At 36.9% G+C, this 15,032-nt stretch overlaps 1 protein-coding gene across 1 annotated transcript; it reads right to left on the bottom strand.

Moving 5' to 3' along the window:
* Window positions 1–6,737: 6,737 nt before the first annotated feature.
* On the bottom strand, window positions 6,738–13,639 carry LOC125078744 (olfactory receptor 4C12). Its single transcript, XM_047691822.1, has 2 exons — window positions 13,631–13,639; window positions 6,738–7,667 (listed from the first exon to the last, which is right to left on the bottom strand). Exons 1-2 carry the CDS (start codon window positions 13,637–13,639, stop codon window positions 6,738–6,740), a joined length of 939 nt encoding a protein of 312 aa, XP_047547778.1.
* Window positions 13,640–15,032: the final 1,393 nt, after the last annotated feature.

Genomic DNA, 15,032 nt, shown 5'->3' with positions numbered 1-15,032 from the left:
CTATAACATTGTGGTAGGTAACTATTTAGGGCTATAGAACCATTAGCGGTTTAACCTCTGAGGGGTAGGTAATGAAGACTATTCCAGGTTTCCAGGTTCCCTTGTAGGCTTCAGAACCATTTTGCATTGTTCATATCACTCATTTTATGCTGATACCCTATCAGAAAGAGTAATGACTCAAAAATTTTGATGTAGGACAGAAATTTCTGATTACTGAATATACAGTCATACTCTATAAAGTACTTGCCTACTGTGTAACAATAGTCTCCCCAAGGTAGCATAATGTCTGGTGCACAATAAGTATTGAATTAATTACTTAATTAATTAAAAGTATAAAGGAAGATGAATAAATTCAAAAATAAAGAGCAAGAAAGCAGTACTGGAGGCTAGGGAATTCTTTCCCACTTTTATCTGATTCAACTCTAAGGAGAAATCTGGCTAGACCTCTTGGGGAAACTACAGTTTGTTTTCACTCTTGCTTATACTAAGGATGAGAAAGAAATTGAAACTGCAATTCACAGCATATGAAACTACAATATGCAAAATAGTTTACCTTGATACTCTCCCGCTTTCACTGACATTTTATTACCTTATGAATGTGGTCTGCTTATATTATGTTTCTGTGTTAATCAGTTTACTTTTTGGTACCATGCCATTATTAAAATATGTGGCTCTTTCTACACACAAAGCTATCTCAGGATATTTTCCATTCATCCCTTTTGTCCTATCTTCATAATCAACAAATATTTTTGAGCCCAAGAAATGTATCAGGCAGGTTGATAGTTGCTGGCCCCTCAGTGGTGAACAAAAGAGAACAAGTTTCTGCCTCCACAGAGCTTAGAATCCATTGAAAGTCTCCCAAGATGAAGCAGAAAATTACAACAAGTATAAATGATAAGAGAGCAGAATCACAAGGTGCTATGAAACCACATTGGAGGGATACAGGATCAAAAGAAGATGCCTAGATGAAAAGATGTAAAAAACAGAACGCAGTGGTAAAAATAAGTCCGCTGATACAATGAATAGGAATGGGATTGGTGGACTGTCCTAGAAAATGGAATACATAACAAAGGCCAGGAGGTGAAAAAGAGTACACCGGAAACCTAACCAATTCAATATGGTAATCAATTCAAAAACACTGGAAGTTTGTTTTTAGCTAGTGAATGATGCAGTTAGATTTGAGTTTTAGTGGGTGTGCCTGGGTGACTCAGTTGGTTAAGCATCTGCCTTTGGATCAGGGCATGATCCTAGGGTCCTGGGATCAAGTCCTGTATGGGGCCCCTTGCTCAGTAGGGAGTCTGCTTCTCCCTCTGCCTCTGCCTGCCACGCCCCCTGCTTTGTGCTCACTCACTCTCTGTAAAATAAATAAATAAAATCTTTAAAAAAAAAAAAAAAGCTTTGAGGGGAGCCTAGGTGGCTCAGTCATTAAGTGTCTGCCTTTGGCTCAGGTCATGATCTCAGGGTCCTGGGGTTAAGCCCTGCATCAGGCTCCTCCTCTGCTGGAAGCTTGCTTTCCTCTCCCACTCCCCCTGCTTGTGTTCCCTCTCTTGCTGTGTTTCTCTCTGTCAAATGAATAAATAAAATATTTAAAAAAAAGGGGGGGACGCTTGGGTGGCTCAGTGGGTTAAAGCCTCTGCCTTCGGCTCAGGTCATGATCCCAGGGTCCTGGGATAGAGCCCCGCGTCAGGCTCTCTGCTCCGCGGGGAGCCTGCTTCCTCCCCTCTCTCTCTGCCTGCTTCTCTGCCTGCTTGTGATCTCTCTCTCTCTCTCTGTGTCAAATTAAAAAAAAAAAAAAAAAAGCTTTGAGTTTTAGAATGATAACTATGGCTACAGTGTGGGAAATGGTTTGAAGGGGATGAGACCCACAGGAGAGTAGTTAGAGGTCACAGGGGTGATTTGGGTGCAAAAGGATTGAGGTCTGAAGTCTGGTGGTGCCAGTGAGGAGGCAGAGTTTGGTGGACACAACTGTGTCCAATTCCCATCTCAAAGTCTGCATCTGGGGAGCCCAAACTAACACAGAGATAGAAAAGTGCTCAAGAAATACTTGGTACTACAAATAAAAAAATTTGATACAGGATAAAGATTTTTTTTTTGCTTTTTTTTTAATTTTTTTTTATTTTCATCATAACAATATTCATTATTTTTGTACCACACCTAGTTCTCCATGCAATCCGTGCCCTCTCTAATACCCACCACCTGGTTCCCCCAACCTCCCACCCCTGCCCCTTCAAAACCCTCAGATTGTTTTTCAGAGTCCATAGTCTCTCATGGTTCACCTCCCCTTCCAATTTCCCCCAATTCCCTTCTCCTCTCTAACTCCCCTTGTCCTCCATGCTATTTGTTAGGCTCCACAAATAAGTGAAACCATATGATAATTGACTCTCTCTGCTTGACTTATTTCACTCAGCATAATCTCTTCCAGTCCCGTCCATGTTGTTACAAAAGTTGGGTATTCATCCTTTCTGATGGAAGCATAATACTCCATAGTGTATATGGACCACATCTTCCTTATCCGTTCATCCGTTGAAGGGCATCTTGGTTCTTTCCACAGTTTGGCTACCGTGGCCATTGCTGCTATAAACATTGGGGTACAGATGGCCTTTCTTTTCACTACATCTGTATCTTTGGGGTAAATACCCAGTAGTGCAATGGCAGGGTCATAGGGAAGCTCTCTTTTTAATTTCTTGAGGAATCTCCACACTGTTCTCCAACGTGGCTGCTCCAACTTGCATTCCCACCAACAGTGTAAGAGGGTTCCCCTTTCTCCACATCCCCTCCAACACATGTTGTTTCCTGACTTGCTAATTTTGGCCATTCTAACTGGTGTAAGGTGATATCTCAATGTGGTTTTAATTTGAATCTCCCTGATGGCTAATGATGATGAACATTTTTTCATGTGTCTGAGGATAAAGATTTGAGAGAGGATTCATCAATGATATCCAGTTTCTAGAGTAGATTACCAAATGGATGGAACAGAGAAAAGATTAATGTTTTTTTAATGTGTTAGATGACCTTTAAGTAACAATGTACAATTAAATATATGTTTCTGATCCTCAGAAAGATGTAGGCCACAGAAATGTAGAAAACTTGAACACATAGAAGGCCAATAAAACCATAAAAGTAGAGGCACCTGGGTGGCTCAGTGGGTTAAGCCTCTGCCTTCAGCCCAGGTCATGATCTCAGGGTCCTGGAATTGAGTCCCACATCAGGCTCTCTGCTCAGTGGGGGAGCCTGCTTCTCCTTCTCTCTCTCTGCCTGCTTCTCTGCCTACTTGTGCTCTCTGTCCCTCTGTCAAATAAATAAATAAATCTTTAAAAAAAAAACCATATTCACTTATTTGTGGAGCATAACAAATAGCATGGAGGACAAGGGGAGATGGAGAGGAGAAGGGAGTTGAGGGAAATTGGAAGGGGAGGTGAACCATGAGAGACTATGGACTCTGAAAAACGATCTGAGAATTTTGAAGGGGCAGGGGGTGGGAGGTTGGGGGCACCAGGTGGTGGGTATTGTAGAGGGCACGGATTGCATGGAGCACTGGGTGTGGTGCAAAAATAATGAATACTGTTATGCTGAAAAAATAAAAAATTAAAAAAAAAAACCATAGAAGTATTAGATATCAGCTATGAGGAGTATGATTTGGTCAACTATGGGTGGTCCTCAGTGGTCTATCAAATAGCTATTTTGATATTTCTAGAAAGAAAACAAAAAAAATTTGATCTTAAAATAGAACTCTAGAGGTGCCTAGGTGGCTCAGTGGGTTAAGCCTCTGCCTTCAGCTCAGGTCTCGACCTCAGGGTCATGGGATCAAACCCCACATCAGGCTCTCTTTTCAGCAGGGAGCCTATTTCCCCCTCTCTCTCTCCCTCCCTCTCTGCCTACTTGTGATCTCTGTCTGTCAAATAAATAAATAAAATCTTAAAAAAAAAAAAGATGCCTGTGCCTCAGGCCATCACTTTAAAAAAAAAATAGAACTCTAAAAATGTCAGTTGGTCTATTATTATAAATTCAGTGAAACACCAAACCTATAAAATAAAAACAGGCTATGAAAGAAGTTTTTAAAAATCAGACAGACATCAAAATTTTTGCCAGCAAAAGTAGAAATTGGGAGTTAATGAAAAATTTTTTTAATGTTCTCAAGGGAAAGGACTGTAACAACTAATTCTGTATCATGCAATACAGAATTCAAACATGAGAATAAAATGAATAGATTTTCAGACATACAAAGACTCATAAATTTAATTGTTCAAGAATTAAACCTCAGCAAACTGAATTCAATGGATTCAAAAGATCATACACCATGACCAAATGGGATTAACTCTGGGATGCCAGGTTAGTTTAAAATATGCAAAAAATCAATCTGATACATCACATTAAGACCATATGATCATCTCGATAGATTCACAAAATTGTATTAACAAAGTTCAACAATCTTTCATGATAAAAATTCTCAACAAAATAGATTTGAAAGAAATTGCCTCAACACACATGCCAAAAAGAAAAAAAAAAAAAAAGATGATCTGTGAAAATCTCAAAGCTAACATGATGATCAGTGGTTAAAACTGACACATTTTCCCCTAAGATCCAGCATAAGGCAAGGAAGCTCATGCCACTTCTATTCAACATAGTACTAGAAGTAGCAGCAAAAGCCATCAGACAAGAAAAATAAATAAGGGCATCCAAACTGAAAAGAAAAAGGTAAAATTATCTGTTTCTAGATGACATGATCATATATATAGAAAACCCTAAAACCTACACACACACACAAACTATAAAACTAGTAAATGAATTCAATAAAGATGCAGAATACATACAAAAATTATTTGCATTTCTTTACACTAACAATAAACTATACCAAAAGGAAATGAAGAAAATAATTCCATTTATGATAGCATCAAAAAGAAAAAAATACTTAGGAATAAATGTAATCAGTAAGTGAAAATTCTTCACACTGAAAGCTATAAGACACTGATTGAAAAAATTGAAAAAGACACAAATAAATGGAAAGATCCCATGTTAGTGGATTAGAAAAATTAATATTGTTAAAATGTTTATATTACTCAAAGCAATCCATAGATTCAATAAAATGCCTATCAAAATTCAAATGGCATTTCTCACAGACATGGAACAAAGAATCCTAAAATATATCTGAAACCACCAAAGACCTTGAATGGCCAAAGCAACCCCAGAAAGGAGACAATGCTGGAGGCATCACACTTTCATTTCCTGATTTCAAACTACTATATTTCAAATCAGTAGTAATCTAAACAGTATGGTACTAGAATAAAAATAGACACCTAGATAAATGGAACAGAATTGAGAGTCCAGAAATAAACACTTGCATATGCAGCCCCTTAATATTTGACAAGGATATCAAGACTTCTCAATGGGGAAAGGATAGTCTCTTCAATAAACGGTATTAGGAAAACTGGATATTCACATGCAAAAGAACAAAATTGGATTCTTATCTTGTACCACATATAAAAATCCATTGAAAATCAATTAAAGACTCAAATGTGAGACCTGAAGCCATAAAACTGCTAGAAGAAAACATATGGAAAAAGCTTATTGACATTGGCCTGGGTAATGATTTCTTGGATATGCTTCTCATCTCAGCTTGTTCTACATAGCTTCCAAGAGTGCCTGCTTGGGGGAGGAGGCTGGAGAAACATCTGGTGGTGCTGACACTGCCACCTCCATAGATGATTTCCCAATGAGTTTCAGAGGCACTTCTGCAGGCAAATTCCAGTAAATCACACAAGCACTCAGAGATCAGGTTCTCAGTTCAGTGGATCTGCACCTTAGTTGGGGTGGTTTCCACCAGCCTTGGTCCATCTGTGCCTTAGAGGGTTGTTTCCTTCTTGCCAGTCCAGGCCACAGTCCTCTACTTAGCAGCCTCAGGCTATCAGCAACCCAGAGGGAGGTTCCCAGCTTACCAGTCCATTTTTTTTTCCTGTCAGTCTCTCTCCAGCTACCATAAACTAGTCCCGGCCAAGATAACCTAGTGAACTTCACCATCCAATGGGCAATAACTACTCCTTCTCCAAAAGATGAATCCTAGTTTTGGGGGGGAATTCTACCTTTTAAATTTATTCCTTCCTTTGATATTCACCTCTTAGTCCCAGGGAATTCTTTAGAGTAATCAGTAGCCCTTTCCAATTAATGCTCTGCTATAATGAACATGAAGGTATGTAACCCTTCCCTGTTCAAATTACTATGTTATCTGTCTCCTAATTAGGCCCTGAGATACAACATGGAAAATACCTAATACAACAACAGACTTACAGGTATTTGATAAATAGTATCTCTTTTTCCTGTATAACCAAAATTTAATGGACAAGAGAATTCACAAAGGGAAGAATTTATATTGGTGCTAGAGTGCAAAGTAAAGGAATATCATTAAACCTATTATTTTTAATAATCAGTAATAACCAATATCTTAATGTTATATAAGATCATTTTAATACCAGTACAATATTCTAGATTCATATCTTTTAGTTCTAAGGATATTTGAGATTCTAAGTAATAAGTAAATATTTATGGAGTAAGAAGCAGCAAATTGTAATGAAACGAGTGTGGGATGGGAGACAGTAAGTATGGATTCCAGTTCAACCCTTAGTTTTGCATTTAAGTGGCTATTGGCAAGTGTTATCCAAATTCTTGTTAGAGCTGATGTCCTCATCTATATATCAAGAAGCTTGTATTAGATTACTTCTATTACTTCTATATCAAAGATTCATTTAATTATTATCTGAAGTAACTTTTTTTCTCCAGAGCTTCCTCATAGCATTTTTTACCTCAGCATTTCTGAGGGTGTAGATTAAGGGATTTAACATCGGGACCACCATAGTATAAAAGACAGCAACAGCTTTATCAATGGGCAGAGTGATCACTGGGCGCAGATACACAAATATACAGGGCACAAAGAATAAGACAACTACTGTAATGTGAGAGACACAGGTGGAAAGGGCTTTGCGCCTCCCCTCCAAGCTATAGCTCTTTAGGGAGCACAGGATGACCACATAGGACACCACCAAGAGAAGGAAGTTTAAAAGACAGATGAAACCACTGTTGACAGCAACAAAGAGACCAAGGGTATGAGTGTCCATGCAGACGAGTTTCAACAAAGGGTACAAATCGCACATGAAGTGATCTATAACATTGGGGCCACAGAAGGGCAGCCAGACTGTGAAGAGGATCTGAATCGTTGCATGGAGAAATCCTCCAGTCCAGGCCACTCCCAGCAAAAGAAGGCACAGCCTGTGGTTCATGATAGTTGTATAGTGCAGAGGTTTGCAGATGGCCACATAGCGATCATAGGCCATCACTGTCAGCAGGATGATCTCAGTAGCACCAAAAATATGTTCTGCATAGACTTGAGCCATACACCCGTTAAAGGAGATAGTTTTCTTCTCATGAAGGGAATCCAAAATCAGCTTGGGAGCTGAAGAAGAAGAATAAATTGTGTCTATCAAGGAAAGATGAGTCAGAAAGAAGTACATGGGAGAGTTCAGAGCCTGGCTGGTGGTAATGGTAACCACAATGAGTAGGTTGCCTGAGAGTGTTACCAAGTACAGAACCAAAAATCCCAGAAACACTATATTCTGCATCATGGGGTTCTGTGTAAGACCTATTAAAATAAATTCAGTCACATTTCTTTTATTCTCCATCTATATGCTGTGGGGGATAAAAAAAACTTCAGGAAGGAATGCTTTACTTCTAAAAAACAAAAAGGAAAGAAATAAGAAATAAGGAACCATAAAATCATCAAACAGTACAAAACTCTGACTTTTAACAGTAGTCTAACAATCTCAGATGATTCCTTCCCTTTCCAAAACTTTCTAGGAATAGGTAGGTCAAAACTTCTCTTAGTGGACATGGAAATAAACTTCAATATAGTATTTAAAGCTAAGTTTTGCCATTGTTAATGCTCACTTTTTCCTGGACCTCAGGTTGCTTTATTCTCTGTATCTCAGTGTATTCTTAAATCACAAAGGCAGAGAAGATTAAGATAAACTGTTCCTCTTACATATGGGCAAGTTACATATGAGTTACATGGAAAGAACACCTCTTCCAGATGATCCCATAAATGCTTTACTGAAAAGGTAGTTTTAGAGTCCAAGCCCCAAGACAGTGGTCTCCCTTCGGAAGCCCAATGCATCAGATAATCCTTCCAGCGATGAGAACCCTTGAGAAGAAAGTTGAGTGCACTTCTAATTGCCAACTCTTCTCTAAAGGAGAAATCCTTTGGGAGAACCAACAACCAACTAATATTTTTTTATAGCTTCCTGAAGGTCCAGGCCAAAAGTTGGGTTTTATGATCAAAATCAGACATAAAACCCCAAATTTGACTCATTCATTACTATTATTTCACTTACTTGTTTCTTGCAAATCTTGAAGTAATTTGAGTATATTTTTTAAATGCTTGTCTTTTATAATTTTCATTTATCCCTTTTTGTTCCACACCATACAGAAACAAACATACAAACACAACTTGGTCTTATGTCAAAATTAATGTGTTTGGTGCCCTCTATTAATTGAAAGACTCAAGCACAGGATCAGTTTCTTTTCTTGTCCTAATCCAAAGACCAATAATGTACCTATTACTACTCAAACCCTCTAATACTCATATTTTTGGATAAGTGAGAAATGGAGAATAGTGTTGATCAAACAGAATGAACTTGGTCTTCCATAAAAGAATCCTCAGACTACAATTAAAAGTAAGGACTTATGGGGGTACCTGGGTGGCTCAGTGGGTTAAGCCTCTGCCTCAGCTCAGGTCATGATTTTAGGGTCCTGGGATCGAGCCCCACGTCCCACGTTGGGCTCTCTGCTCAGTGGGGAGCCTGCTTCCCCTCCTCTCTCTCTGCCTGCCTCTCTGCCTACTTGTGATCTTTGTCTGTCAAATAAATAAATAAAATCTTTTTTTAAAAAAAGTAACGACTTACTTCTTATTTCAGATAAATTTCTTCTAAGCACAGAAATCTTTGTTACTTGTTTAAATTCACATACTCAAACATTTCAAAATGGAAATTTTTATTACAGCTCTGTTTTACTCCATTATTAATAGCATGTGGAGATTTATTTTTACACTATGTAGGTCCTACAATAATAGTTCATTTTTAATGAGTGGTGGTCATGTGCTAGGCACCATACTAAATACTTCACATGCATTATTTCACTTAATCTTCACAACAGTGCTATGACATGGGTACACAATATATATATATATATATATATATATATATATATATATATATAAAATAAAATGAAACTCTGGTTAAGAGAAGGTAAATGGGGGCACCTGGGTGGCTCAGTGGGTTAGAGCCTCTGCTTTCGGCTCAGGTCATGGTCTCAGGTTTCTGGGGTCGAGCCCCACATCAGTCTCTCTGCCCAGCAGGGAGCCTGCTTCCTTTCCTCTCTCTCTGCCCGACTCTCTGTCTACTTGTGATCTCTGTCTGTCAAATAAATAAATAAAATCTTGAAAAAAAAAGAGAGAGAAGGTAAATGACTTGCCAAAAGTGATAATGATTTTTAAAAGGGGGGGGGGCAGAGACTGCTTTTAAACCCAGGATGTCTGTCTCTAGCTCGTCAGCACTAAATGCATCTCCAATACAGATCCAGTTTACTTCTGAGAATCAGCCAATGTCAGAGTTTGGACAAGTGGGTTGGTAACTAAAGCCACCACCTGAGACCATATAAAATCCATGGCAGTTATTTCGCTAAACTATGAAATGTAGAGTCAGATGCTAATGAGTTCAAGGGTCCATTGAATGCTAAAATTGTTGTACAGTAAAAATGCTCTAGTTCCTTGCAATGAAAACATATATGCTCTTTAAAGATGAGGACACTAAGTTGCAGAGAGATAAAGTCCAAGAAAACACAGCTAACTGTTTAGATCAGACCACAGGAAAAAGTCTTCTAGTGCCCAATGCAGTGATTTTTTTTTCTACCATCACATCTTGCTTCCCTTGAAATGAATGTTTACAAGAAAAAAATCACCCTAAGGTAACAAAGAGAATTAACTTTCTTCTCTTATCTTTAGCAATGCCTGCCTTGAATCTCTAAAAAAAGAGGGAGGGGTGGGGGGAGCTAACTGTGAGTTAAGGATGCAAAAATGCCATCCCATACTGTTGGGACTACATCCATTATAGCAGAAATAACCTAAGTTAGAATGAAATCCAAGAAAGGTTAAGAGTCAGAATAACAAGTGCTTCCAAGCCTGAAATTTAGTGTAGTTTCCCAACCACGGCAGGAGGTACATTCCTTCTTGCAGATCTTATATATTAATGCACCCTCCTCATGGTTCTCAGTTTTAGGGCTTAAGATTTCCTTTAAGAAACAGAATCCAAACATTGTCCTTCTCCTCTCTTCCATGCTGACCTATCTTGACGATAGTAAAAGTCACACAGCCTGTCTTGGCTTCACCTCAAATTTCCCTTTGTTTCTTTTCAGTTGCCTCTCATATCTGCTCCTATCATTAGAAGAGATTTTCCCCCTCTTTCATCCATAGAAATTATGAAAATCAGAGTACTACTTCAAGGAAATGAGTGACCATACATAAGCCAGTCCCTGGCTATCCAAGCTACCCACACTATATGCCCTAATGCTGAAGGAAACCCTTCAGTGACCATCCAGTTCCAATTTGCTGCTCTACTGCACTGTCTCCACATTCAAAAGCCTAGCAATTGACAGAAATCCATAAAATGTAAAATTATTCCTGATATATTATGGATATATCCATATAGAGTGAAGAGAACAAATATTTCTGCAAAATATCCTACAATATCTCAAAGTGGTCGCCCATAAAATATCAGAAAGCAATATTTCAACGATTTTAGTTTCAAAACCCCTTGAGGGAAAATGGAAATGTAAGAAACTGGATTAAAAATCAGCAATTCTAGTTAACTTACCTGGTTGCCTCTGTTGTTAAGGAGAATGCCCAATGTATTCAGGAAAAAGAAATAACCATTATACGTAACTGTTCAAACATCATGCCATATACATGTATATTTCTCAAGTCCCCACCAACAGGACAATGGCATTTTCAAAGCTCCAACGCTTTAGATATTCAAGTCAAAGGAAAAGAAATTGTTATCTCGAACATGGAATTCAAAGTCCTTAGGTACTGAGAATCTTCTAATCTTCAGCACCTAGCTCTATGGCTATAGAAAAAAAAAACACACACGTATTTCTATCACTTTACACAACTCTCTTATTCTGCCCTTAAAATAAGAAAACAACTTCCTCTTGAGTCATCATGTTTAGAGATGATACTGAGAGCATCAAGGCTTTCTATCTAAGGCTTTGCTCTCTCAGGAATTAATTATCTCTGTTTTTTAAAGATTTGCCTTAGAAATGACTATTTGAGAGAATGCATCTGTGAACAACACATCTTCACCCAAATGTCTCTTTTCCCTGCAGTTTATGCCTATGTGGCATAAACTACATTCTTGGTCTATAAATTATGTGATAAAGCATTCCTCCTCCCAGCCCTTGGGTATCACAAAATGGGCGCTAAAGGCTGTAAAAACAACATGGGGTTTCATTTAGATTGCTTATCCCCAAGGAAATATCTTCCTTGGCTGAGGGCACCAGAGAAGGTTAAGATAGTAAGTCAACCTCTCGACTATACTATAAATAAACACATAAGAACATTTGGACTTGATATATTTTCAAGCAGACTAAGATGTAGAGTTGGAGGCCAAAAGGAGGTCAAAAGTTCTTGTCCAACTTGTCTGATGTAGAAATCTAAAAAACACAGATTTTGATGGATTTTCAATGGCCTTTTTTTAGAAATCTGGAGTTCTATTGGCCACCTGATAGTGGAAATCTTTCCTAGGCAAACAGATTTCTTCAAATTTTCTTCACACATAGTATTCCCAGGTCAATGGAGATCAGAATGTTCTGTGGTCTTGCAAACATATACTGTAGCAAGTACTCTGACCTGAAGGAAAAAGGTATTATTAAAATCACATATCATGAGAACTGAAGCAGCGGCTATATTCAAATGTATGGCTATGCAGTAGATGGCAGACCAGGAAAAATGTAACAGCAGCTATCCTTACTAAGCCCTATGTCCCTTCCTCCCTCATTTTGGTGTAGTACCTTGATTGATTTTCATATATTAAACCAAACTTGCATTCCTGAGAAAAATCCCACTTGCTCTCAGTATATAATTATTTTTATAGACTATTGGATTCAGGTTAGTAATATTTTTTTGAGGATTTTTGTGTCTTTACATAAGAGATGTTGGTTATAGTTTTCCGATGGTATCATTGTCTAGTCTTGATATTAGGGCAATACTGGTCTTATAGAATGTGTTCCCTCCTCTCCTATTTTCTGGAAGAGTTTGGGAAAGAATGGTGTTAATTCTATCCCAAATGTTTGATGAAATTCACTTCAAAATGAAGCCATCTTGGCATGAGTTTTTCTTTGTGGCAAGTTTTTTTTTTTATTATTAATCCAATCTCTTTACTTGTTATATGTATATTCAGATTATCTATTTCACTTGAGTCATTAGTTTGTATCTTACTTAGAGTTTGTTCATTTCATCTAAATTTTATAAACTGTTGGCATACAACTGTTCATAGGATCCCCTTATGATTTTTTTTTTAATTTTTTAAGGTTCATAATAATGTCCCCACTTTTATACCTGATTTTAGCTGTTTGAGTCTTCCCTCCATTTTTTTTTTCCTGGTCAATCTAGCAAAAGGTTTGGCATTTCAGTGTTTTTTTTTTCAAAGAACCCCCTTTTGGTTTGATTGTTTTTCTATTCTCTATTCTTTTCTCTACTTCATTTGTTTCTGATCTAATCTTTGTTATTTCCTTCCTCTGTTTACTTTGGTTTTAGTTTGCACTTCTTTTTCAAATGCCTTAAGGGGGAAGGTTAGATTATTTGAAGCCTTTCTTCTTTTTTTAATATAGGTATATGCAGGTATAAATTTCCCACTAATCACTGATTTAGATGCATTCTACAGGTTGCAGTATGGGGTGTTTTCATTTTCATTCCTCTCAAAGTATTTTCTAGTTTTCCTCATGATTTCCTCTTGACCCCCTGGTTATTTAAGAGTATGTTGTATAATTTCCACACATTTGTAAAGTTCCCAAATTTCTTCCTATTACAATTTCCAATTTTGTTACACTGTGGTCAGAGAACATACTTTGTAGGATCAATACTTTTAAATTTATTGAGTCTTATTTTATGTCTTCATATATGATCCAACCTAAAGAATGTTTTCCATGAGGTTGAGAAGAATTTACAGTCTGCTGTTGTTGAAGAGCTATATTAGTTATCTGTTAGGTATAGTTGGTTTATAGTATTAAGCCTCCTGTTTTCTTGTTGAACTGGTAAGCTCTCTATCCATTATTGAAAGTGGGATATTAAAGTCTCCAACTATTAGTGTTGAAGATGTCTGTGTATTCTTTCTACTGTGTCAGTATTATACATGTGTTCATGAATTCTGGGGCTCTATTAGCTGCATATAAGTCTATAATTATCATATCTTGATTAATTGACTATTTCATCATTATAAAGTATCTTTTTGGTCTCTAGTAATTTACATCTCAAAGTCTATCCCATCTTATGTTAATATAAAATAACCTATAACCATTTCAGCTCTCATTTGATTACCTTTTGCATGGTATAGATTTTTCATACTTTCCCTTCCTAACTTATTTGTGTCTATGAATCTAAACTATATCTCTTATAGACGAAATATACAGTTGGCCCCTGAAAAAAGTGGGGGTTAGGGACACTGACACCTCAGTCAAAAATCCACATATAACTTTTGACTCCCCCAAAACTTAACTAACAATAGCTTATTGTTGACTGAAAGCCTTATCAACAACATAATCAATGAACACATATTTTTATATGTGTTATATACTGTACCATTACAATAAGGTAAGCTAGAGAAAAGAAAATGTTAATAAAATCTTAAGGATGAGAAAATACATTTATAGTACTGTACTATATTTATTGAAAAAAATCTGCCTGTAAGTGGACCCACACAGTTCAAACCCATGCTGTTCAAGGGCACTGGGTGTTACATGTAAGTAATGAATCACTAAATTCTACTCCTGACACAGATATTATACTATATGTTAACTAACTAGAATTTAAATAAAAACTTGAAACAAAAAAGAAAAATAACAAGAAAAAAGGTTCAACTGTATGTAGATCATATTTTTGTATCCATTCTGTGAATCTCTGCCTTTTAAATGGAGTTCCAAAATGTATATTTTATGTAATTACTGTTAAGACAGAATTTACATCTATTTTGCTATTTGTTTTCTACTGTCCTTTCTTTTTTATGTCTTTATTCTTTGCTACTGCCTTTTTTGATGGGCTAAATAGATATTTCATAGTGTTCTTTTTTTCTTACTGCTTATTTTACTGTATTTTTAGGGTTTTTTTTAATAGAACTTTTTATAACTAAGTTATTTTGGTTTCTTTGGAAAGTATAGTTAAAATCTTAAACAATACAACTCAGATTAATACTAGAGCAATTACAATACTGCATAAGAACTTTATTCCTGTGTAGCTCTAGTCCCTCTCTCCTTTTGTGTTTTTATTGCCATACAATGTGCATGTTTATACACTGTAAGCCCATTGGCACAGATTTATAATTGCTGCTTTATGCAGATCCCTTTTAAATCAGATAGAAGGAAAATGGAGATACAAACTAAGTACACAAATATTGTCTTCTATATTTACCTATGTAGTTATTTTTACCAGAGTTCTTGATTTCTGCATGTAGATTCAAATTACTGCCTGGTATCAACTTCATTTCAGTCTAAAGGACTCCCTTTAGTATTTATTGGAGAGCAAGTCTGTTGGTGATGAAACCTTTCTGGTTTTAGTTTATCTGGAAATTTCTTAATTTCTTTTTCATTTTTGAAAGATACTTGTATTAAATATAGAATTCTTAGTTGACAAAACTTGGAATATACCATCCCATTGCTTTCTGACCCCACCATTTCTGATGAGAAATCAGCTGTTTGTCTCAATGAGAATCACTTGTACATGGTGA

This window comes from Lutra lutra, chromosome 10 (genome assembly GCF_902655055.1).
Source record: "Lutra lutra chromosome 10, mLutLut1.2, whole genome shotgun sequence".
Classification (NCBI taxonomy): Eukaryota; Metazoa; Chordata; class Mammalia; order Carnivora; family Mustelidae; genus Lutra; species Lutra lutra.
Note: the sequence above shows the minus strand (reverse complement) of the source record. Positions and strands in the feature narration are given on the sequence as shown.